The sequence below is a fragment of the Falco biarmicus genome, chromosome 6, assembly GCF_023638135.1.
Source record: "Falco biarmicus isolate bFalBia1 chromosome 6, bFalBia1.pri, whole genome shotgun sequence".
Taxonomy (NCBI): Eukaryota; Metazoa; Chordata; class Aves; order Falconiformes; family Falconidae; genus Falco; species Falco biarmicus.
This window is the reverse complement of record NC_079293.1, coordinates 1,709,717-1,736,288: the sequence shown is the minus strand read 5'-3', so window position 1 is coordinate 1,736,288 and position 26,572 is coordinate 1,709,717. Positions and strand designations below refer to the sequence as shown.

The window sequence follows — 26,572 nt, the reverse complement described above, 5'->3', positions numbered from 1 at the left end:
TCTCCTCCTCAGACCAACCTTATCCCCCACAGCTGGTCAGAGTTATCATCTCTGAGCATCATCCCATACTGAAAACTGGTCAATTCTATTCCAGGTTTGCAAAGATGGTTGCTGCATGCCAGGCTTCATGTCATCACTTGATAAACTTTACTAGTTGCGGTGAACTCCGTTGTTCCACAATATCCTTGAGTTAAACAGCATGTTCTTAAAATGTTCCTAAATGTTAGAAAGGAATTTATTCATCCTTGCTAAATTTCATCCAGAACGCTAAGACTTTGCTGATGGTTGTTATTTGTCCGAGTCAAACCCTGACTGTCTCAGGTGTTCAGATAAACTTTGTCCTTAATTTTCCTTCAGTCACAATAGGGCAATCCTACAATGGAACCAGCTTTTAGGTAATGTGTATTTATAATCATAGAAAAAAATCCATTCTGAAAGTCATAGTGCCAAAAACAAACAAACAAAAAGGACCTTTTCACATGCCAGGACATTACAAAAATCCCAGCAGAGCAGTAACTGAAGGGTCGATAACCTCACATCATAATAAAGACAGACAGAATACCATGGTCTACTCATTGCAGGGTCTAATTTTAAACCATAGCCCCTTTTAGGAAGATAGACTATGTTAAAATAGAAAGAAATATGTTTAATGTCTGGCACAGAGATTTTAAGGCTTAAGGGAAATGTTAGGAGACCCAGTCACGTAATCCTTCAGCAGACCTTATCTTCTAAGTATGCAGAACAGGTAACGTAAGGGGCACAAAGATTTCAAGTACATGGCAAAGGTCACTGCAGGACATGAACAAACCCCAGGGCTGAGTCTCTCTGTTGCTGCTGACAGGACATGAGGATTGAAATTAAAACAGAATCGATGCCGTGATATACCCTTCTCTTGTTTGACAGGACAGTATCTACTGAACTACTCAAGACCCAAGAGATCTTAATTAACATTTGTTTTCTGGTTATTGGATGATGCACAAAGCCACATATTTAAAGAAAAGGGGAAAAAAAAGGGGGGGGGGGGAGAACCCCAAAACAACCAACAACCCAATGAAACTTAACATTTTTTTCTATACTCATACTAGTAACACTTCATTATTTTTCCTCCCTGGAAGAGAACAAAGAAGAAGCCAAAGGCCTCCGCTTCCTGCCCTTACTTCCATATCAGCCCCGTTCCTAAAGGGGTTCACTGCCTTCAAAAGTCCTGTTGTCAGCTCTCTTCTAGAACTGAGTTTTTACATTTTGAGTCATATATACTTTTGCTGTGATGGAATGAAATGTGCTGGTTTACTATCAACAGTGAATATAGGACACATCATAGAAAATGTGTATATCTGCATATTTTATTTTTTTTTTTCTCCCAGCCCAAAGACCAGCAGCCCACCCTTGATGCACCTGCATAGTTAAACTAGTAATGTTTTCCAGCTTTACAGTGTGTTTAAACCAAATACATGGTGGAGAATAAAAGAACAAAGCTACCCTGCTATAATTCCACAGCTTTGGTAAAATGCACATGCAGCTGAATTGTACTAGTTTGTGACTGCAACCTCGGTCCAGATGTTGAGACTTCATAAGTGAGTTGTGCCTAGAGCTCCCAAACAGATGTGAGGACACCAAGCCTAACATGCAGTGGTAAAAACCTAGTCCAGAAAATTTTAAATCACCTAATTTGACATGCATTAATTGAGTTAACTTATTCAGCTACATTAATTTACATACGTATGCAAGTGGTTTTGGGGTCCTGTTCTAATAGAAGACAAAGCAGGTGTTCATGTAACGCGGAGGGAAACAGAAGGAAGTTAAATACATTCCATGTATTTTCATGTTGGTTGGTGATTCTGCATTTTCCTGGAAACCTTTCTCACCCTCTGTCTCAGTTGTATTGTATAACCAGTTAATTACTGTAAAAGTGGTAGTGGCACAAAAAAAGGACCACATCTTTCAGGTTTTCTTCACCATGTTAGACCTTTCATGGTCTGCCCACCTAGCAGTTACAATATATATGTATGTATTTTAATAAGGCTGTGTTATTATTGGATCCCTGTATTCCAAAGACAGTGCAATTGCAGAGGATCGTTACTGCTAGGTGTCATAACGATACCTATGTGTTAATTGCCAGAAAAAATGCAGGAAAAAAATGCCTTGGTTTATAATCAGGCTGTTACTAGTTCTACTCAATGTTTCTGCCCATTCCTTCTCTCCTTGATCTCCTACCCCTTGGGACTGCCCATCTTGAAGCCTGTTTTCCCTTGGGAAGGTCGGTGGAGGCACATCATGGAGTCCCTCTCCGCAGGAAGGAGATGGCCACAGCAGTGGTCACCCTAAACAGTTCATAGGTAGCGTGAAGAGAGGGTATTTATGCTACATTTGTCATTGCCAATATCTCTTAGATTGTATATTCCTGTGGGCATAATAAGCAGCCTAGGGCTCGTCTGCAGAATTACATCATCTCTGTTTTCAGTGACAGGTTCCATAAGAAGGTGGCAGCCAAGGCTGATGGAGCTCCTCAGGCAACACAACTGGCCGTTCATTGGGCCTACAAATCTAAATACCTGGAAACAACGATAACTGATGTAGAGATCTTACATACCAATTCTCCTTACAGTAACCTTTGCTTTTCCTAAGCTGTAATGCCACCTAGCTCATGACAATCTTTTAACGGGGCTCAGATCAGAAATCTTCAGGTTTGGTTCATTTTTATAAGGTGTCATATTTTTATTACAAAAGTGCTGCGGTTCAGTTTATTTTTTCCTCAGAAAACTAGGTCAGGTTGGCACAGTGCAGTTGGGAGAGAAAAGAGAAAGGCTGTGCCACTGCATCAGATGCTTTATTACGACTTGGGGGTTTTATGTTTGGTTTCAGGGGAAGGAGGTCTTTATTATTATTTTTTTTAATAGGGTAATGAAAATCCTTTCCAGTTTTCACTTGCTGCTAGCATTGCTGCTGCTGGTGATGATCTTTTCTTATTGTTAATTTTATTTTTTAAAGCAGTTCTAAAGTAGGTCACAGGCTTCTAAAGAACCCAGCTAGAAGAAGTTGTACTGCATAGTCAGTTGAAGTTTGGTTGTTTTTTTTTTTAAAGGATTCTAATTCATGTGATGTACCCATTCTCACACAACACGGTACTCTTCATCCACCTTTCTGTCCCTGAAGTGAAACGCAAGGGTGAGGGAAATTCAGTCTCTGCAGGTGATGCAAAGACAAGAAATTACCTATTTTTTATTGAGATCTTAAAAGTTTGCAGTCAGCATCAATGTTGCCTATTGAAAGTCTGTTACCTCTTGTTAGTGGCAGGGCTGTTTCGTTTCATGGTCTGTGAGCACATCGTTCCCCAGGCATCATTTCCTATGGGTAGTATTTTCTCCAGGAAAGCTTTCAGTCCCAAATGCAGGCTTAACGTTGTTTTCACGTAGATGTGTTCCTGCCGGGTGGTGTTAGTGTACAGCTATGATGCTGCTGTTTCCTCAGTGAGTTTCTGCTTAGCTGTGCAGGCATTTTGACTTCAGTGCACCGGATAGAGGGGAATCGGGTGGCAGATGTTTGATGTGCAGATGCTGTTCTAGCAGAGCTCGCTCAGAAGAGCTGCTGTGATTTGCACGCTGGGGATGAACTCACTGGTAAAAGTCTCAGATCGGGATTTCACCACATGTCTTCATTTGTAACTTTCATTTTCTTTTTATTTAAGCACTTTTGAAGTATCTTCTATGATTAGGGGATTGTAGGTGAGGATGGAGGCAGGAAAGAGGACTGGAAAAACAGGCAGAAAGGGTAGTGAGGAAGAGTTCCTATTCATTGCCAGAGATTGTCTGTGGCCTCAGTGATCACTTCTCATCTTGATCAGTTCAGCCCCAGATATTTAATGTTTCTTTTTCTCTTTCAAAAACATGTAGTACTTGCTGGGTTGCAGGTTGACAGGAGGAAAATACATTAATATTTCCATGCAAATACAATATGTTATTATCTACATTCCCACCATTTAAATTGAAGAAACTGCAACCCAGCATAAACATCCTTTTGCTACCAAATTTCTTCTCTCAAAATGAGATCACTCTAACTTAGATTCACATCTTTTTTTCCTAGAATAAAAGTTAACAATAAAATTGCTTCTTCAAATGAAATTTTTAACTTTATATCAAAAGTGAAATTTAAGTTTTTACTAGAAATTTTCCTGTTGATAATTTAAGATCCAATTTTAACCAGTATTTTTCATATTTCACTTTTTTGAATCCTGCTTTTCTAAAATAAACTTAGGTTTACCATGAAATATTTTTTATCCACAAATACTTTCTATTAAAAAAAAATCAAAATTTTAGAAATAAAAGTGTTAGCAAAACTCCTTTTTATTCCAAAAATACCCTGATGCAATAACTTTTCTTTTGATATATATTAGTTTGGGAAGCTTATAAATGCTTAAATTTCAGAGCATGAATTTAATCTTCTAAAGGGGATTAGGAAACTTGCGCCGTGAGCAGGTTGTTGCTTGTAGGATTTCTTGCATCTTAGGGTGGTTTCACTTGCTGAACTGGAAAAAAAAAAGATAGGTACAGTTACAGCCATCTTCCTTCACACAGTCTTTAAGTCATCACACAATAATTTTTAGATCTGCTTCCTCTGCTGAATCCTCATAGAGAGTGCACTTAGTATAGATGTTGGTGCCGCGAGCTCTCCTTTATTCCTTGCTGTCCTGTACCGGGCGGTGGCTGAGCGCTGGAGCAGAGCGCTGCCTGCATTCCCTTCTGAGCCAGGTCACTGAAACAGCCGAGGCTACTGAAGGCATCCAAACCTTTACATCTCTTCTGCAGCCTGGTCTATAACAATTAACATTAGCTTACAATGTGAAATGATCACTGAGAAAAAGGAGTTTTGACTTGCACAAGCCTGCAACAACAGAAATAACAGAATCTTCTTTACTATGGTAAACCAGGTACTGCAGACAAGCTGGTAAACTCCTGGCCATCAACAAGGGCCCGGCTTTTGGGCAGTACTGACATCTGAGTATCAGAATGATTGACTAAGGACATATCGATCTCATTTCATGCTCCACACAGAACACAGTGACAACACAGAAAATAGTATGTTTCTCTCTTCATTTCACGCATGGCTGGGACATGAGAATGTTGGAAGTGATTTTTCCCTGTGGAAATGCTGAATCTACTGAGACCAGTTTTTTCTTTGATAGAAATCACGTGGAATCCCTAGTTTCCTTTGCTCTTTCCTCTGCTTTTTCCTCTGTAACCAAATTTGTGCAATTCCACTGAATGTATTTCAATTGAGAATTTAGAGACTATGTTTACCATATGTGAAATATCAGGAAACACTGACATTAATTGTGAAGAACCTAATTGCTGACATGTATATAGGCAGCAAAGTTCAAAGTTCAGCTTCAAGCATGTAAATATTACAGGTGAAAGCAATAGCATCGTCTCGTTGTTTAGGCTATGTGCACATCTAGCTTAGATGAGGATTCACAGTAAGTCATCTACAGAAGACCTGTTTTGTTGTTATGGGAATGACCCCACTCCAGCTCAAATGCACATAAGGGAGTACTAACATTTTGTGGACTCTTTGACCCTTCTTCTTATATCATTCAGCAGTGATAAACCTTTCTGTGGTTCATCACAGTCACAGAATGGTTGAGGTGGCATGGGACCTCTGGAAATCATCTAGTCCAACCCTCTGCTTAAGCAGGATCACCTAAAGCAGATTGCCCAGGGCTATGTCCAGTCAGGTTTTCAATATCTCCAAGGATGGAGACTGGAGACTACACAGCCTCGCTGGGCAACCTGCGCCAGTGTTCAGCCACTCTCACAGTGAAAGTTTTTTGTTCTGTTTAAATGGAATCCCTGGAACATCAGTTTGTGCCCGTTGCATTTTCTCCTGTGGTGGGCACCACTAAGAAGAGCATGGCTCCCTTTCACTCCCTCCCTTCAGGTATTTGTATACATTGATGAGAACCTCTCTGAGCCTTCTCTCCTCCAGACTGAATAGTCCCAGCTCTCTCAGCCTTTCCTCAGAGGAGAAATGCTCCAGTCCCTTAGTCACCTTTGAGGTTCTTTACTGGACGCTTTCCAGTAGCTCCATATCTCTCTTGTACTGGGGAGCCCAGAACTGGACCCAGCACTCCAGATTTGTCTCACCAGCGCTGACTAGGGAGGAGGGATCACATCCCTTGAATTGCTGGCAATGCTCGTTCTAATGCCCTGCAGGATGCTGTTGGCCTTACCCACAAGGGCACATTGTTGGCTCGTGTTCAACTAGGTGTTCACCGTGACCCCCAGGTCCTTTCTGCAAAGCTACTTCCCCTCTGGCTCGCCCCCAGCATGTGCTGGTACCTGCAGTTATTCCTTCTCAGAGGCAGGACTTCACATGTCCCCTTGCCGAACTTCATGAGACTCCTCTCACCCCACCTCTCCAGCCTGGTGAGGTCCCTCTCGATGACAGCACAACCATCTGGTGTATCAGCCGCTTGGCCCAGTTTTGTGCCATCTGCCAATGTGCTGTGGGTGCACTCTGTCCCATCTCCGGGTCATTACTGAAGATGTTGAACAGTATTGGTCCCAGTGTCAGCCCCTGGGGTACACCATTGATGACATTACTTTAAATTGTCTCCTTTAACACTGTACCTATGATACAGCAATGATTTCTCATCCACATCTTGGGCTCATGGCTGCTTTGCCTTTGGAACTCGGGCAGCTGAAGCTAACCAATTTAAAACTGTCTAAATGTCTTCTAAGTCCATAACTTACCAGCTAATTTGGGTATACTTTATCACATGGCCCTTTTGTACCAGATGCAACCCTCAAACCTCTTTTGTGGTTGAATATAGAGAGTATGACTGAGAATACTGCCAAGATTTTACATGAAAAGGTACACCAATGCATGGCTGAAATACTTCATGGCTTTATTTGATTCTATAAATCTGACAGGAGTCAGAAAGGAATGAGTTCCATAATGAACACAGGAGAAAATTTTGGCTCTACCAGACTGTGAAAACCTATAAAAAATGTGGGTAAGAATAGTTTCAGAAAAATAAAAGATATTATCTGAGCCATAGCATTAATCTCTTTTTTTCATGTACTGCTGCTGGTGAAGGTATTGACAGGACCCAGGAATGTGAGCAGATGAAAAGCTTTTGTGTTCTTAGGTAATAGCTTCAGAGAGACTTGAATCGATACCAAACACTCCAAAGACAGTTTGTCTCTACTTGAAGGCGGAGCTGCATTATTGACCAGCAATACTGCTCATCAGCAGAGCTTGTGGTGTTCGGAATAACAAGGCCAGTTATTCTGGAATGGAATCTCTGGCCACTACTGTAGTACTTGTATCAAATGATGAATTGCACTCCCTGACTCATGTGTTGATTAATTTAAAAAAAAAAAAAAAAGAAAACCAGCAGATAATTTACATTTAATTCTGTAGGCCATTAGCAACTTTTCTGTCCCCTTCATAAAAAGTCAGCTTTCAGCTACTATATTAGAAATACTTATTTCTGATCTCTGATTTTTCTGTACAGTGGGTTTACTGTGATGGTAATTCTTGAGTTTCACTAGCAAGGCTTGTAATAGAGGAAAAATATCCATTAGGAAGATGCATACAGAACCACTAGTTTGAACTTTGCCAACTAAATGCTCAGGCTGATCTTGGTAACAAGTACAAGTTGTATTGGATGAGCTGGATGCTTCTGGGGGAAGTTCTGCAGGTGAATCAGCAACAAGTGGCGTCTCTCAGGGGTCCGTACTGGGACCAGTACTGTTTAGTACATTCATCAGTGACACAGACAGCAGGATCGAGTGCACTCTCAGCAAGTTTGCAGATGATGAGCGATGAAAAGCTGGACAATAGCTGCCAGTGTGCACTCGCAGCCCAGAAAGCCAGCTGTAGCCTGGGCTGCATCAAAGGGAACATGGCCAGCAGGTCGAGGGAGGGGGTTCTGCCCCGCTCTGGTGAGACCCCACCTGCAGCGCTGCACCCAGCTCTGGGGTCCTCAGCACAGGAAAGACATGGACCTGTTGGGGTGGGCCCGGAGGAGGGCCATGAAAATGCTCAGGGGGCTGGAGCACCTCTCCTGTGAGGACAGGCTGAGAGAGCTGGGGCTGTTCAGCCTGGAGAAGAGAAGGCTCCAGGGAGACCTTGCTGTGGCCTTTCAACACTGAAAGGGGGCTTGTAAGAAAGACGGGGACAGACTTGCTATCAGGGCCTGTTGCGATAGGACAAGGGGTAATGGTTTTAGGCTGAAAGAGGGTAGATTCAGACTAGATACAAGGAAGAATTTTTTTATAACAAGGGTGGTGAAACGCTGGGACTGGTTGCCCAGAGAGGTGGTAGATGCCCCATCCCTGGAAACGCTGAAGGTCAGGTTGGACAGGGCTCTGAGAAACCTGATCTAGTTGACAATGTCCCTGCTCATTGCAGGGGGTTTGCACTAGATGGTCCCTTCCAACCCAAACTATTCTATGGTTTGTGAATTAAAGCAAATTACCTAGCTGCCATAAAGGCGATGGGGCCAGGCTCTTCCAACTTACTCTGTAGCTAGTAAAGAGAGTTTGAGGGACATAGGCTACTCAAGCCTTTTCTGCAACAGCACTTCTGTTTGTCTGCACCACTGAAAACACTTAGTTGAGGCACTTTCACTGCTCTAATTTGTCCTAGTTTGATGTTTAGGTGAGTAGTAAATTATGCTGTACTGGAATAAAGGAAGAATTTAGATGACTGCACCAACATTTGAGTTTGCATGGTGTAAACAAAGCAGACAGCAATACCAATTAAGGAGAAAGTTACAGAATTCCTGAGACGCTCAGTCCCCTGGTTAAGCCAGAGTTCTTGTTGGTTTTGCTTGTGGTCATGGGGTGTCTGAACACGGTGCAGTGCAGTACAGTGCAGTTACCAGCTCAACCTCTAAATGAGCTGCTTTGCTTAGATGGTCCACCAAAATCATGTCTCTTGTGACAGCACTGTCCTGGTTGGCATCCATCCTGTCTGCTTAAAGCATAACTTCATCAGTGAGGGCTCTGGACCCACTCAGATGCTTCCAGAACCTGATTTTGTGTTACTGTGCTGTGCAACAGGGATAAAACAGCTTGTTCAAAGTTAGCACCTGTGTTGCTGCTTTCCTGTAGGTACTTTTTTTTTACTTGATATATAATATATGCCCATAGTTCCTGTTGCTTCTCTAGCCATTTTTAGAAAAGTAAAACTTTACTCTCCTTAAACACTCAACTATAACTTAAAGGTGTCACTGGGAAATGCAGTTACTCTAGGAGGGAAGAGACAAAGCAAAGGTATTGCCAGTGCTTTGAAAATGCATTGTTCTTTAACTTGGGGGTTGTTTGGGGTTTTTCTGAGGGATCAGGACTTTTATTAGGACTATTCATGATAATATAGCCGATTTCTGGAGGGCAGCCGGCATCCAGAGAAATCAAGAAACTGTGATTTCTGAAATGAGGAAAAATTTCCTTGCAGAACATTGTTAGAAACATTTATTTATAAAATAGTGATATTGTTAGCAAATTTTCCTTTTAATATTGTTAGCTTTATACTGCAGTTGTAACCCTGAGTCACTAATGTATTTTGAAAATGTATGTGATGAATTATTCAGAAGCTTTCACAAAAAAAAAAAAAAAAAAGGAAAAATGAAGTCAGCAAATTCATGTAAATAAGCAAAACCATGTTCCAAGATAAAAATATATGCTTACCTGAAAATAAACAAGTGCCTGGGATGGCTTGCAGGCATGTCCCATTCATAATAGATCAATTTCTTTTTCTTATCCCTCACTGTTCTTGCAATGATTTATTTTGCCTTCATTTTTCTTTCTTTCTGCCTCTCTAATAGACTCTTATCCCAACCATTGCATGTTCTTAAAGAAAAAGATGATGCAGTTCAATGGCAGGCTTATTTAGATCAGGAAACATTCCATTGGAATCACCATAAAGCAAAAGATATAATATTTTTTCACGTATGGATATACCTACATGCATATGTATATTCATTCCCATCTAAGCAGTCTTAATGTTTCTGGACTTTTTATAGTTATATAACATAAGGGGGATTAACCTACATTTATAGAAAAAATCAAGATAAATTATTAAGAGATACGTTAACATTGTGGCTGAGCTTTTTAGCTCCAGTTAGGAAACAAGCATTTTTTTCCTGAAAGTTCCACATTTATCAGATTTCACAACTTCACAGTCATTTTCTTATGGCTTTCTTCACTGGACGTCTTCTAGTGCTCTGCATTTTATAGGAAACTACGTGACTTTACAGAAAGTCCCTCTCCTATTTTCTTGTGACTAATTTCTGCAATAATCTGCTGGAACAGCAGGTAGACTAGCCAGCTCTGTTGTTTTATTTTCATCTACTTTATAATTCATACCGTGACACTGCTGCATGCTCAAATGTGACCCCAGGGACCCCAGTTGCAATACCCTCACATCCTCAGCAGCATCTCTCTGTGCCCCCTTGGAATATTCTAACACTACAGATGATATCATGTATCCGTGCCTACTAGACACATAGAAATCAACAGTATTTAGCTTTGTTCCAATCTAAATAGCAAAATCCTCTTTTCCCAAGGAATGGAAACATCACAGTCTTTCCCTGTGCCTAGGACACGAGTTAGCAGCTGGAATGCTGGAGTCAGCGTTTGGTTCCATGAGACTGAATAGCATCAGACCTCCAGAGATTTCTTAACTGACCTTCAAAACACAAAGTCTAGCTTCCAGCAAACTTAAAGTAAACATATTTCTCTAGAGATTAGGATCAAAGCACAAGAAAAACATTCTACTTAGCTACATGGTGCTCATACCATTACTTATTTATTGGAGCAACGGTAAGCAGTGCTGGGGCAGATGAGATACACTTTTTTTTGTTGCATGGCTAATGGTAAATGTAGTTCACAAAGGTTACCCAGACATTTGCCAAGAGATTTGCAAAAATCATCATTATTTTTCATACCATTGCTGCTTCATTGCCAAATATGGTCTCATATCATCATTGTTGAACTCTGAAGACTTTCTCTGAAGCAAAGTTTTGGGAGACTTGAGTATTTTACTAGAGGAGCAGCTCAAGGACACCCCCAGGCTTTAACTGTAGTCTCAGGGTACTCTTTTAATGTTCTCAAGCAACCACTGCCATCTGTAAAACAGGAGTAATGGCACTTTGCTCCCATGTCCATATAGGTATTTAAGAGGATAATTACAAATTCAGAAGTTCTGAGGTATTACAATAGTGGGTCTTGTTTGTGCATATAAACTAGGCTTCCTGTAACAGGTTGGTTTCCTGGGGAAAAACAAAAATAATAATCAAGAGGACCACTTTTTTAGGAAAATTGATGGGTATGCAGAGCTTTTGATAACTTAAAAACCTATCACCATCCATTAGCATGAAAAGACAGAGATATATCTGCAGATATCAGAAGCTATTTGTTGGTGAGCTTTGTGCAACAAAATCCACTGTAAGTAACATAGGTTCTTCATGCATGCCCTTTTAGGATTTTGCTGCTGCCACTTTTAGGCAGAGATGAAACTGTGTTAGGAAGCTGGTGTACTGATTCAGCAGGGAGGAGATCAGAAAGGTGATTGACTCAAGGTTGCCCTCAGAGACAGTTCATAAGTCTAATTCCCACAAAAAAAGAACGAAAATTCCTCTGAAATCCAGTTTCAAGTCTGCCCTATGACCTTGAATATGCAGCCCAGTTAACCACAAACATTCTTTGATTGTCTTCCTAGCCATCAGTTTATACTGCTTCCCCAGTACGGAAGAAAACGAGCAAAATTTAAACTTGTTTTTGGTGATGACTATGTAGTGATTGTGTACCAAATGCATTGTGCTGTGTCTACTTTTTACATGTCATGCTGTGCAAATGTACAAGCTGACGGATGTCATTTTCTTGTATACATGGCCTCATTCATTTCACATCCACATCTCTGGTCTTAAAGGAAATGGAAGGTCAGATTCAAGCCCTGTTATACTATTGTTCCAAGGATATCACAAAAAACATACCTGTAATGTTTTTAAGAAAGCATGTTTCCCACTGATCTGAGTTACAGATTATTTTATTTCCTTACTACACTCTGTCTTGGCTAGCACAAATATTTAAGGCAGTCAGAAAAAGGCAGTAAATCAATTCAACTCAAAAGATTTCCAATTTACAGGAACAACAAGTTTTCCATAGCTTGTGCCAAACAATCGAATCATTACTTTTGGTCTGAAATAAGCATTATCGCCTCTCTCCCTGCCCTTTTCCACTGCCTTACTACTATCCCTCCAGGATTAAATTAATAAATGCCTGACTTTATGCATTGGTGCCAGTGGAGACCTGCAGTAATTGTTCTTTCTCATAGTTCAAATGATCATTTTGGTTTACATCTCACAAAGTGGAAACCCAGAAATAGATGATATGCCTTTTTAAAACTGAACCATGGGTATAGGACAGGCAGTGAGTGTATAAAAAACAAGTATGAGGGAGTAACTCTAAATGGACTAGATTTCAGCTCTGTGATGGCTAAGCACTCCCTCGAATCTTGTTCTTCACGTGCGTCTCTTCCTTACTTTCAGGCTTTGCATCTGGTTAGGATAAACTGTTTTTCAAAGCACAAGGATTTCAGATGCTAAAAGTCACTGATACTTAAACATTTTAGGAGACCATCCCCATTAGAGGACTTATTCTCAAGTCCTCTAAAATTTATGATTGTTGGCACTGTCTGCAGCTACACTCAAGTTTAATGAAGAGTGCAATCCAATGAGTCCAGCAGATGTTTCTGGGTTTGCTTCACTGGGAACTTTCTGGATTTTTCTTCCTTCATTCCCAGGAACCAAGACCCAATTTTAGCAAAGTGCTGATAATCCAACCAGCAACAAGACTAAGTCTTCATCTCCACGATCCTGAAAACAGTCAGCATTGCAGATCTATAAGCAGCTGATGTTTGCATGCTTATCCAAGCCTTCTTAGCCTGGAAAACCGAAGGATGGGAAACTCGTACAAGTGGCTCTCAGTAGATTTGTGGTATTTCCTGCACTTGTCTGGCACAGAACTATAACCTATCTCACAGCATTTTGGCACTGCCAACATGGAACCTGGCAATAAAGAAATAAAATAAATATGTAGGAAAAGAAAATATTTTCCAATAACAACAAGGGAAACCTTCTGGGAGTTGCAGTTACGATTTAGTTTATTTCTCTTTATGAGATCGCTCTTTTGCTATCCAGAGGTATTTGTGTCACCTTTCATTGCCACCAAATGTTAGCAGCATAGCTGGGATTATGTGAATAACAGCCACATAGTTTGGACTCCTTTGTCTTCCTTCTGTTTGGTCAGGTAGAGGGGAGTATTTTGAAAAGGAAGGAATGAGCAAAAAGATAGGAATGGCAAGAGAAAGCCAGGAACACATTACAAAGTGCTTGACACTTTTCTTGGGCCTTTTAACTCCATAGCTGGTTTATTTTTTGAACTATTGCTTCTCTCTCTGTTCCCTGATTTCTCGATAAACCGTGCCGCACAATCCAGTACGTAATGCTCATAATGCCAGTAATACATAGAGAATGCAAAGACAGCTTTATCTTCAGGCATCTGACCTAAGAGTGTAAGTACCATTAGATTAAGCTGAGGCAACCTTCTTGCTCCCTGTTATGTAGGTAACAAAATAAACAGTATACGTTGTTAAAGACTACCATTTTATTATGGAACAGACCAGCATTAGAAATTCAGGGCACTGCAAATGACCGAGAAACACCTGTCCTGACTTCCACAGGTAAGGCAGCATTACTTGTTATCTGAGCAAGCAAATAGTCCTCCACTGAATGATTTTTTCCATCTTTCCAGAGCACGTGGAGAGCCCCACCAGAATGACCAGCAGTCACACAGACTGTCATTACTGCCTGCAGTCTCTTCGTGGAAGGAAATATGCATTGAGAGAAGAAAACGCTTACTGTGTTACATGTTATGACAGCCTGTTTGCCAACCCCTGTGAAGAGTGCAAGCAACCTATTGAGTGCGACTCCAAGGTAAGCATTTAGCTTTCACTTCTTGTTCTTTTCTAAATTATATACAAATCCCATTTCTTTAATGGCAGATTCTATATCCAGACCTCTGCATATCCCTGTACTGGTGAAGAGACCTAAGCATAGCCATTGTACAGCCACGCACAGCAAAGAGAAACAGTGCTGCTTTCCAAGAATAGGAAAGCTCTGGGGCCAAAGGTCATGAAATCTGCACATACATGTGCCTCAAACATACGGCAAGGCTGTGGTGTATGTGTGGAGCACAACTAGACTCCATCCTTCCCCTCCAGTCACTCACTGGCTGCAGAGACTGTGCAGTGCTTGAGAGATGGTAGGGGGATGGTGTAATGCAGTGGATCAAGTTGAATGACACTTTGAAATATCTGAGAGATGTCCATGGAAAAAATATTTTGAGTATTGGATAAATTACTTTTACTATAGGTGTTGACATGCAGATGCCAAGCTGAGGAAAACCCATATTTAGAATTTATATATTATTCCCTCTGTCTTTTGGAAATGAGGTATGTTTTAATTTTAACTTAATTCCATACTTACCTTGCCTATCTCGCAGAAGGCGTGTTAGTGGCAGTGTTTCTGAGCTTGTCTTTCTTTTCACCTCTCCCTTTTTAGAACATTAATTAATAATACGAGTTCCTCTGTGGCCTTTGACAGGATTTCCAGTACCCTGTACTCCAATTTAAAGCCTGTACACTTGACTTTGAATTTTTAAGTTCAGATGAAACCTATCAAAATGCCTTTGTTTTGCCAAGTTCAGTGTGTAGTGCTCACCTCCTCACGCTCGCTTTGCCTATGCTCTTTTGAAATAAAAGGTCAGAAAGTTATTAAAACAAGCCTCTCGGGAGGTCTCCCTGGCCAAAGCACTTCATGGTTTGCAAAGCACATTGTCTGACTAGAGCTCAGAACTGTAAAGGAATCATCCAAGGAAAACGCTGATCTGGCTGACACTCCTCAAACTCTCATCAGCATTTTTCAACAGCAGACTTGTACATGTAGCACCAATCAGGGTCACCTGAAGAACAGGTGCTCTGAACTCACTGATTTCACTTTTAAAGTTTAAAATTAAGTGTTAGGACTACCGATGTCTAAGGTCATTAACAGAAACAGGTCTTTGGACTAACTGGAAGGAAAAGCTGGGAGAAAAAAGCAGGAATAATAAGACAGGAGTGCAACAGGCCAGAGTCAGCTGAAAAAGTGGACCACAGAGATCTATAGCTGGTTGTCCCACCTCTGCCAAGGTGCTAGAGCTTGGCTGTCTTCCTCCCCTTCTTACCCAGCCTTTGCCTCAGGCTGCACTGGGGTCATTCGCCTACTTTCTGCAAGGTTCAGAGTGCTAACTAAAGCAAAGGAAAGTGGGAAGCTCTCAGCACCTCCTGAACTGAATGAAGCATGTAGCACTTTAAAGGGTGGGGTTCTGACAATGGAGAAAAATGAGGTTGGATTTCTGCCCTTTTGTGCTTCTTACAAAGGAGAACTGGAAGGGTCTGGCTTACTTTTTAATTGGGAGAGTGGGTGGAGAGGTGCATTTTTCCCTTTTTTTTTAATCTTGGAAAAATAAAATCTGCTGTTTGCTCCTTTTTTTTAATTCTTAGTCAAGGTCTCATGCATATACTGTTAGCTTTTTCGTCCCCTAAGCCTGCTGAGTCTTAAACATTTTTCTGCCAAGTTTTTAGGAGGAGTTATATTAGGTATAAATAAAAGCAATGGTTTTTTAATAATCTTCCCAAGAATCATTTTGTTCTCAATGAGATTTTAGTTGCCTGTTGTCTGCAATAATATGATCTTTCTTTAGTGTCATATAGTGTCAGCTGGAAGAAAAAGTTGTAATGTCGAAAAACACATGAGGTGCATCTCGGAGTCGGTGGAGAATGCACCTCTTGTCAGGTGGCCCATGCACATTAAAAATGTTGATCACTTGTTTCCCCTTGAAGGCCAACTGCAAAATACAAAATGATTCTCCCAATAAAAGCATATCTCTGGTGTTACATAAGGAAAGACAATTGCCTGCGCCAACACGGCTCCTAATGGTCTCTGCAAGAGATCTACAAAATACACTGATACAGTGACGTTGAGTGCTTATATCATCTCTGAGCACACTTCCCAACGGACACACTTGTCATCTCTTCAAGTCGCTGTTGCAATGCTTGCCATTTTTCACTTTATTTCTGGGAGGAGCGGAGGGATAAGAACACTGTAAAGAAATGCATTCATTAACATGGCCTTACTTTCTCCAAGGATCTGGCCTACAAAGGCCGCCACTGGCATGAGGGGTGCTTCAGGTGTGCCAGATGCAGTCGCTCGCTTGTGGAGAAACCATTTGCTGCCAAGGATGAGGTCTTGCTGTGTACCGAATGCTACTCTGATGAGTATTCATCTAAGTGTTTCCACTGCCAGAAGACTATTATGCCTGGTAAGATTACAGGGACCCTTTGGTGGAAAATGGAACAGCATTTCTAATTATAAGCACAACCTTGAATAACCAAGCTACAAGGTCCTTGACTTTCAGAACAGCTTTCAGGTAACTCCTTCTCCTTTGTTTGTAGTACCCTCCCGGGAGTGAAGAGACGCCACAACACAGAATCATAGAATCATTTAGTTTGCACAAGACCTTTAAGATCATCAAGTCCAACCATAAACCCGGGACTGCCACTTCCATCTCTAAACCATGTTGCTAAGTACCGCATCTACACGTTTTTTAAACACTTCCAGGGATGGTGACTCAACCACCTCCCTGGGCAGCCTGTTCCAATGCCTGACAATCCTTTCAGTGAAGAAATTTTTCCTAATATCCAATCTAAACCTCCCCTGGCACAACTTGAGGCTGTTTCCTCTGGTCCTGTCACTTGTTACTTGGGAGAAGAGACCAGCACCCACCTGCCTACAGCCTCCTTTCGGTAGCTGTAGAGAGCAGTAAGGTCTCCCCTCAGCCTCCTTTCCTACAGACTAAACAACCCCAGTGCCCTCAGCTGCTCCTCGTAACACTTGTGCTCCAGACCCTTCCCCAGCTCCGTTGCCCTTCTCCAGACACACTGCCTCTGTCTAGCACTGACGGGGTTTATGAATACTTATGAGGAGTATTCCAGGTCAAGACAGGGTAAAATGTGTTCGTGTTGAGTCCTTGATTCTGTTGCTGTTCTTAGGAAGCATATCCTGCTGTGAGCGTAGGTAGACAGAGCTAACGTTAGCAGGAGTGCCGGATTAGACAAGACACCTGCACTTTTGTCTGTCACATTGAGCAGACCTTAAGTTTGTGTTCTTTATACCATTTCTTTCACTCAGAAATATTTTTTGTTTAAATTGTCAAAACATGGCATTTCGTGTTCAAATCATTATTGGCATCTTTACTAAAAAGAATACGAGCACATTTGTGTTTACAATAGGTTTTTTCCTGCCATTAGCAAACTTCAAAATTCGGCACTTTCCACTAAACTGCCTTTCAGGTTTTGCTCGGATCTGTTCAGGACATCCTCTAGACCTTTCATTGCTACCACACCAGTAAAGCTCATACAGCAGAGAGGTTGCCTAAAATCTGCCTCTTCAGAGGTATCTAAGAGAAGCCACAGCACTTTGTGTGGCAAAACAAAGCAGCTTGCTTAGGAAAGGGGCTCCCTAACATTTGGAAGAGTGAAGTACCCTCAAAGCTTGAACCTTTTTACAGATCACATATGTAGCTCCAAATACCAGCTGCAAACTATCTGCCATGGCTGCTTGACTACTAGTTTGGGAACCTTTGGCCAACGACATCAGTAAATTTGGCAGTGACATAGGAATTTTCTTTGTCAGTAGATCTTAATGCCAAACAGTAAGGTATAGGCTGACAGAATTAAGTGTCTTAGTATAAATACTAGGTTACTGGTGTCGTGGTTCAACTTGTAACATTAATTTGTGTTTTTACAGTTTATTTCCTTTTCATTACAGGTAAAAGCCGTATTAACAGAAATGAATATTGTAGCAATAGTGTTCAGTTGAAGGATGATACACTGCTTACATTTTACATAGTTTAAAAAAAAAAAAATGTCTAATAGGTACACCTTACCAGATGTGACAAGAATAGTTCAAGAATATACTCGGGTTTGCATTATTATCCTCTGATGTATATCTGCCTTACAGATTCTGCCCCAGACTCCAGGAGACTAGATCCTTGCAGCAAGTGCTGAGACTAGGAGTAACAATGCAAATAGGGAACTGAAGTAGCATGAAAATGCCAACCAGTTTCTATATCGTTAACTTCTTTGTCATCAGCTTTCTAGCTCTGTGCTGAAACTACCCAGCAGACAAAGACAGTAAAGTCAGCCTTCTGATTTATGTTTACATACAGCCACTAGTGGAGGTTTCTCTCTCCACTAGCCTCACAGTGCAGGAAACAGGTATTCAGGATTCATCAGCTGTATCAGCAATTCTCCTCTTTGTGTGGAAAGGATGGCAAAGCACCTGGCACCTCCCTTTGCAGTCTGATGCTACCAGCAGGGGAGGAAGTTATGGTGGAGAGTCACTGGAAAAATCGTTTTTGGATATATGTGCATATCTTGGACTTACACATCTACATTAAGGTGTACAGGGCACCTGTACGCAGAGCTAAGAGCTCTGAAACTCCTCTGACAGACACTTAACTGAGTGACTTTCTATCCTTGTGCCGCATCAAAAGCATCTAGTTGAACATGATAAAAAGAACTGTCTATCTAGGATGGAAATAATGAGCTATGAGACGAGGCAGTGTAGTGTGCTTTATCACAAAAAGGTATTTACTTTTAAAAACTTGCCATCTTATGCTGAATAAGATAAATAATTCATTTATAACTGAAGGGCCTTCACTTAAGGAAGCCAAAATTTAGTGCATTAACAGATGTACTAAACATCCAACAAATTAATCTGTAATTCATAAAAGTGCTGTGTACCTGAACATTATCACTGAGTTGGCTGGTCTGAGAAAAACTCTGAGCAACTAAAGCATATCACAGGGAAGTAACACTAAAAGACTTATATAAGGACAGACTAAAAATCACAGCTTAGGCAATTTAGCACTTCTTTTGCCAGGCGATCATATGTCATCAAATGTATTCTTGAAATTTCAAGTACATGCAGAGAAACTTATCAGAGGATAAATGCTTTCTTGGGTAATCCAGTACCGAGATAGAAGGTTAAAAACAGGAGTGTTCCCAGCATTTAAAACTTATATTACAAGCTATATCTGGGGGGATTGTTCACTTTGGGTTTTTGCAGGTTCCCGTAAAATGGAATTTAAGGGAAGTTTCTGGCATGAATCCTGCTTCGTTTGCCAGTATTGCCGGCAACCATTGGGAACAAAACCACTGATCACCAAAAACAATGAGAATTACTGCATGCCCTGTTTTGAGAAGCAATTTGCTCACCATTGCTACTCTTGCAAAAAGGTAATTAAACATAAAATTGAAAAATTGCCCTAATGAGGCAATATTGCTCATGTGGGAAGGGGCTGGAACATGTAAAATGCATGGTGAACTAAGAGTAAGAGCAGAGTCTTCCTTTTGGCATCGGCCACTGAAAGCCAAGTGTGACAGTGTCTGCTGTCCCCTTTAGTTAATATTGATCTAAGCCTGATTATATTTGAAATAAATTTATTGACCAGAACAAATACTTTAGGGTTCTTTTGTTACTGATTGTGATTTTTAACAAAGGTAGAATTTTTCTCTGAAAGTTATGCAAAACCCTGATAATCTTTGATTTTGCCTTGATAAACATACCTCCCTTTTTGATGTTTTTCATATATATAATGCATAATAAGCCACCTAAGCTAAGCAAAGCATTCACAGTCTTGCCTGGTTTGTTTTGGTTGTTTTTTTTTCATGAAATGTATCAGGCAATAATCAGGTTAAGTAATATTCCATCGTGAAAATACTACTCAAGAGTTCCACTGTTTCAACATATGATGCTTCCCCTGTGGGTAGCAGAAAGTTTGAATTCAAATGGGTTTTTCTTTTTCCCCCCAAATACAAATAAATCAATTCATTCCTCCCTCAATTTCTCATCTTTTAAAATTGTCTCTGGATGATGAAAACACTCTTCTAGGTGTTCTCTAGGGAAATGTTTGAGGCTGCTTTTTATGGCAGAATTTAACTTATTTTTTAGTACCTGTATCACTATGGAAGCAAAAATTATTTAGGTTTTTATCACTTCATCAAATAACTTATAATTTTTGTACTTATTTAATGTTTATCTGTAAAACTCTAACAAAAGCTTTTAATGTAATAAAAATCTGCTGCCTGTTTTTTTTCTTCAGTAGTTAAACTTCAGAAAGTACTTTTATATATTCCCATGTCTCTACATCTAGCCTTTAATTTGCATTAAAAGATCACATGGCAAATATAGTAATTCTGCTCTATGTTTATTAGAGGCATGGAGGTTAGCACTTATGTGAAATAATCAGGATTTGCTTCTTAAAAATTCTAGGAATGCAACAAGTCCCCTACATAACAGCTAAAGCAATTTTACTACTTAAACTTGCCTCAGTTCCCATCAATAAGAATGGAGCCCAAAAAGATTAAATTGCCAAACTGGAGTCTTGAATTTTGTGCCAGAGATTTTCAGATTTTAATGGAAAAGCAAATGAGAGTTAGAAATAGCCCGATACTGAAATGCTAGGGGGATTGGGAACTACTTAGATTTCTTTGTTGCCTGACATCACCCAGTATTATTCTTTATTTCCCTGAAACTGTATTTCCCTGGGAAATTTGATGGTGTCACTGTTTTTTCTTAATGAAGCTTCTCCAAATTTTTCTCCTCCTGTTCCAATTATTCATACATCCATTCACTGTCATGCATGTGACTTGACAGTAGAAACACTATCTCACAGCTCATCTTTATCTCTACAGAAATTTCTCTGAACAGTCTCTCACAAATTCTGTGAAACCAGCTCTTTACCACACATATGGAAGCCATAAAGCAACTGGAAATTTCCCTCTTCATAAATAACCAGTGGAGAGCTGTGAATGAGTTGCAGGGATTGGGAAGTTTGATGACACTGATAAACACCATTTTTTCTTCTTCTGACAGTGTAGATCTCCTTCCTGCCTTACTTTTGCTTCTTTACTGTCTTTCTTCCTACTTAAAATACTGTTTCAGTGGGAGACAGCAAACTGCCAGTTCCAGCTGGAGATTAGCCATAATCTCAGCGTATGTTCTCTCATCCACTGTCCGTCACTGAGAATTGTTCTTCTGAGAGTGTACCTGATGTCAAGGTTTTATCCACATGTATAAGAGGAAAATTTCAGAAGAAGCTAACCTGTTTATTACAAACAATGAGGTTATCCTGTGACAGAAAATTGAGAATAACAAACCAGTGGCATGTTCAGCTCAACTACAGTTAGTCAGATTGATATTCCAGATGAAAAACAGTTGATGTGACCACAACTGTCTTCTCTTGTGTGTGTGGAAAGAGAGAAATGAAGCAGAAGGACTTATGAAGGGCCGGATAATCCTTCACAATTCACTTTTCATTGTTCACAGTTGTTCACAATTCACAGTCTCATTGCTCTGTCCTGGTTTGTCAATACATTAGGTAATAACTTCTGGGGGATTGACCTACCATGACCAGCCTTGGCATAAAGAATGCTTTGTGTGTGCTGGGTGTAACACCCAGCTATCTGGACAAAGGTTTATTTCCAAAGACGAGTACCCGTACTGCATAGACTGTTTCAGCAGACTGTATGCCAAGAAGTGTGCTGCTTGCAAGAAACCTATTACAGGTGAGTCTCATCTTCTAGAAGGAGCCAGAAACTGATGTATCCTCTCAAAGCAGGCCTTTACTTTAGAAAACAGCATTAAAAGTCCCATCATAATGAAAGACTGAAGGAGTTAACTACTAGAGGAACACTCTCCCCATCACATGCAACATATCGTGCTAGGACCTACTGGTCATGCGTGTTCCCTAACTGCTAAGGAGTTGGTTTATGTGCCAAAAGGAGTTCCTCCATTGTTTTAGTGCCTTCTGCACCAAAATTCATCTTTAAGAATACAAAAAAGGCACTTTTGGCTCTTCTCAGGACAGTACACACAAGTCCCTCATCTCTGCAATTTCTTTAGCTTTGTTTTTAAATGCAAATGCAATCAAACTGGACATGAATTAACTGCCTGTTGCTAAATCACACTTGTCAAATTAGAAAGCTTGCCAAATGCAACAGAGCTCTATTCCATGCATCCTTGTGTACTTAGCTGATTTATAGTTGGACATACGTCACTAGTCTGTGATAGCTGAAGCTTTCGGGGAGCATTTGCTGGCGTTCTGCATCGTAATTCTGTTATGTGTGGACTCAGCTGTTGAAAAGTGCCACCTGATTGTTACAGGTGCATGCTGTATATTTAAGTGGACAAAGGAAATGAAGAATATCCAATCAAATGGGCATGTTTTTACAAAAAAAAACAAAACCAAAAAACAAACAAAAAAAACCACACCAAAAAAACCCAACCCAAAACAAAGAACCAAACAACCAAACCAAAACCAACCAAAAAAATAAAATCCTGAAAAAACTCCAAACCCCACAACTCCCCGATATTTTATTTCAGACACTTACGTTAGGAATCCCATGATCTAGTAATTTCCTACAGACTCCATTATGAAAAAACTTAGGTCTAAATAATTAAATTCACTCAGTGTTGTAAGGAACTACATGTATCAACACATTGCAAATAATTTTCATGAGAGTTTGTTGGGAAGTTAGCAAATCTGAGTGGACATTCTGACAAACTCATTCTGTTCAGAGTTTGTAATGGGATATGAAAACAAGTTGTGGCTTTGCTTAAAATATTTCTTACTGTATTTAATTTTAAAGGTTTTTGTCAATTCAGCCAAGAAAGGATATTTCAGATTATGGATTTTTGTTGATTTGTTTGTTTGCTATATGAATGACAACCTGATCACACATCAGAAAACAACCTGTTTCGTTTCTGAACCATGTCCAGAAATACTGGCTTTACATCTTCTTTCTCGTAATCTCTTTCAGCTCTTGGAGGTGGCAAATTTATCTCATTTGAAGAGCACCAATGGCATGGGGAATGCTTTAAATGTGCAAAATGCTCTGTCTCGCTGGTGGGCCAGGGATTTCTCACTCGGCTGGACGATGTCCTTTGTCAGAGATGTGGCTCTGCTTCATAGTTCTGTGGAGAGCTGTACAGCTGCATTATTCTTGCTCTGTAATGATGTACTTCTTTACTCTGCAGCAAGAAAACCATATAAAAGGTCTAACAGTTATTTAGTCATTGAAGTAACTTTCCACCAGCAGTTTAATTCTATCATAGTTTTCAACTGCTTCTAAAAAAATGTAAACAGCTGTATACTGTTTAAGAAATAATGCGGAAGAGGTTTGTATATATTTTAAAAATAACTACAGTATCTTTCTCCTTGTAACACACTGCACTCTGCTGTTAGAAGCTTAAAAATTTACATTTTGTTTCCTATGAACCAGGGAGGACTGTGAAAGCCTATATGGCATATGACTAATGATGAGGCGTTAGCACTGCTTCAGAGATGCAGACCTTGGTGTGGAAAGCTAAGCATGTGCATTTTTCTATTGGGTCATAACACTGATAAGAACAACTTGTAAATATCAGCTTTCTCCATACTTTGGGCAAAAAAGTTGTTGACAAAGCAGGCAGAAAGTGGGAGGAGGGGGTACTTTTTCACAGAGGGCCTCCAAGTCACAGAGGCCCATTCCAGGGCCAGATAAAGGGAAAAAAGGTCATTTTCCTCTCCTTACTGAGATTCCTCCTTACAAATATAGTCTTTAGTCATCCAAAAAACTGACAGGTCCTTTCACCATATTGGTTAACTGTACTTAATTTTTCAGGCATAGCTTCTTTACAATGTAAATAAACCCATACACTGAGATACTGTAAGAGATGATGATTGCCCCAGATTGGATAGTGCTGATCTACACTTTCCCATATCTAATATGCCTTAAGACTTTGTCTCTGTTGTCCTCACTAGACCTTGAAATACACACATGAAATATATATTTTTGCTAGTAGACAAAGAACCAACTTACACTTGTCCCTTTAACCTTGTACTTTTCCTCCCCTCAAAACTCATTTGCCAGCAATTAAAGCACTGTAAATGGCCTTACCATTTCCACCCCTCTAGGTCTTTGATGCACAGCCTGCCCCTTTTCTTGTAAGTGCCTGCTTGTCTATACCAGGGTACAAGCTCTTCAGAACCAATGCCCAACTCATTTTGCCATGTGCCACGTGCATTTGCTGATATTATGACAAGAATTGGTAACGTTGTCATTGCAAGCCAGGCAACCCTTCTTGTAGTACAAGGTGTTAGTTTCTAGGTACCGGGCTTTGAGGAGGTTAAACCTGCTTGCTGAGCTTCAGCACTCAAGTGTGTATCATTAAAGGTCATCTAGAGCTGAGTTACAAGCATTTCTCTTCTTTCTTCTTCCATACTGTAAGTTACACTGGCCTAATTCATGTTACAGTGCCCGTACCAGGACATTGTGAATGGTGCAGTGATACTAAGAACGGCGGATTCTGCATTACTCAGCACTGTTTTAGTCCTCATCTCTCACGTCTTTCAGTCATATATTCTCCTTTAGATTCTGACCTTAAGTGCATAGAGTTAATGGGCTGACCTGAGTGGTGGGCTTTATCCAGACTGAAGACAGCCATTACTTTAGGTAGAAAAGTGAAAAAAAGAAAAAAAAAAAAAAAAAGAATATGTGTGCCTAGCTAAGCCAGAGCTGAACTGCAGTGGCATAAAATCAATATGGATAATGACTGACCAACAAGTACATAGCGGTCTGTTTTCCAGTCAATAAAATATTGATCTTTTCCTCTGCATGGTGTTCATTTTTGGTTTTCAGTTACTGCTTTCATGGCAGCTTTTATTGCGGTCTAGAGTTTGATTAGTTTATGCCTTTTCATTTTATCCCAGCTGCTTCTTTTTCTATTTTCACATTTCACATGGCTGATACAGGTTCTTGGTAAGACTTGCATTCCCATAAATAGAAATATGTTTCATTGCCTTAAATATATATGTATATACACATACACACGTACAGCGGTTCACAGTTATGTATGATGTTCTAAAAATGTGCACTGAGTTATCAGAAATTAGCCCATTAGTAAATGTTAATTGTCTGAAATTTTTAAATGAAAATGATGAATCACTAGATTCAGGCTTGTCTATGGGGTATAACTTTTGTTTGTGTTGTGTGAAATAACATTCAGCAAAGTGCAAGAATGTGGTTGGGCCCTTTATTCTGTCTTGTCTGAGCAATCTTCCAATTTAATTACAAACAGACACAAGAATTACCAGGCAGAGTCCTAAGACATGACAAAGTCACAGGTCAGACACACTGATCATGATAATCCCCATCTTTCAGCCTTAACATTTGGGAAAATGAAATTCCTCTCTGACTCATCAACTAATTATATTTTTAGAAATACCAACTGAATTATTTATTCCTCCTGCAGTAAATACACTACAATCAAATCTGAAACTGAGCATTTTCACTTCAAAATAATAATAAGAAATAAATGTGATTGCTATAAATACTTGGAATAAAAGTTATATTAGATATCAGGTTGACATTTCCTGGTGTCTATCACTAGCAACCAATGCCTAAACAAAAATACAGTAATACTCTTGTGGTGGGTTGACCCTGCCTGGACGCCACCACCAAAGCTGCTCTATCACTCCCCTCCTCAGGTGGACAGGGGAGACAAAATGTAATGAAAGGCTCGTGGGTCAAGATAAGGACAGGGGGATATCACTTACCAATTACTTTCATGGGCAAAACAGACTTATGTTGGGGAAAAATTAATTTAATTTACGACCAATCAAATCAGAGTAGGATAATAAGAAATAAAACAAAAATCTTAAAACCACCTTCCCCCCACCCCACCCCTTCTTCCCAGGCTTAACTTTACTTCCAAATCCTCTAACTCCTCCCCTGCAGTGGTGCAGGGGATGGGAATTGGGAATTATGGCAAATTCATCACACGTTGTTTCTGCTGCTCCTGCCTCCTCGAGGACAGGACTCCTCACATTCTTCCCCTGCTCCAGTGAGGTCTTCTCTCCCCAGGGGCCCACAGGTCCTGCCAGCAAACGTGCTCCAGTGTGGGCTTCCCATAGGTGACAGCCTCCTTCAGGCATCCACCTGCTCCGGCATGGGGTCCTCCACGGGCTGCAGGTGCGTATCTGCTCCACCGTTAACCTCCATGGGCTGCAGGGACACAGCCTGCCTCACCATGGGCTTCATCACAGGCTGCAGGGCAGTCTCTTCTCCAGTGCCTGGAATACCTCCTCTCCCTCCTTCTGCACTGGCCTTGGTGTCTGCAGGGTTTTTGCTCTCACATATTCTCACTCCTCTCTCCAGCTGCAGTTCTGCAGTGTTTTTTTCCCCTCTTCTCAAATACACTATCCCACAGGTCCTACCACCATCACTGATGGGCTCAGCCTTGGCCAGCGGTGGGTCCATCTTGCAGCTGGCTGGCATTGTCTTTAGTGGACACAGGGGCAGCTTCTGGCAGCTTCTCACAGAAGCTGCCCCTGTAGCCCAGTCACTAGCAAAACCTTGCCAT

The 26,572-nt window shown here is 40.6% G+C and overlaps 1 protein-coding gene across 1 annotated transcript in view; it reads left to right on the top strand.

Moving 5' to 3' along the window:
* Positions 1-24,824, top strand: part of FHL5 (four and a half LIM domains 5) — a 31,715-nt gene extending 6,891 nt beyond the window's left edge. The window contains exons 2-6 of the mRNA XM_056342268.1: positions 13,818-13,999; positions 16,250-16,424; positions 19,235-19,404; positions 21,549-21,735; positions 22,990-24,824. Of these exons, the coding sequence (XP_056198243.1) occupies positions 13,841-13,999; positions 16,250-16,424; positions 19,235-19,404; positions 21,549-21,735; positions 22,990-23,141 (843 nt within the window). The 5' untranslated portion in view covers positions 13,818-13,840 and the 3' untranslated portion in view covers positions 23,142-24,824. The remainder of the gene's footprint in view (positions 1-13,817; positions 14,000-16,249; positions 16,425-19,234; positions 19,405-21,548; positions 21,736-22,989) is intronic.
* Positions 24,825-26,572: the final 1,748 nt, after the last annotated feature.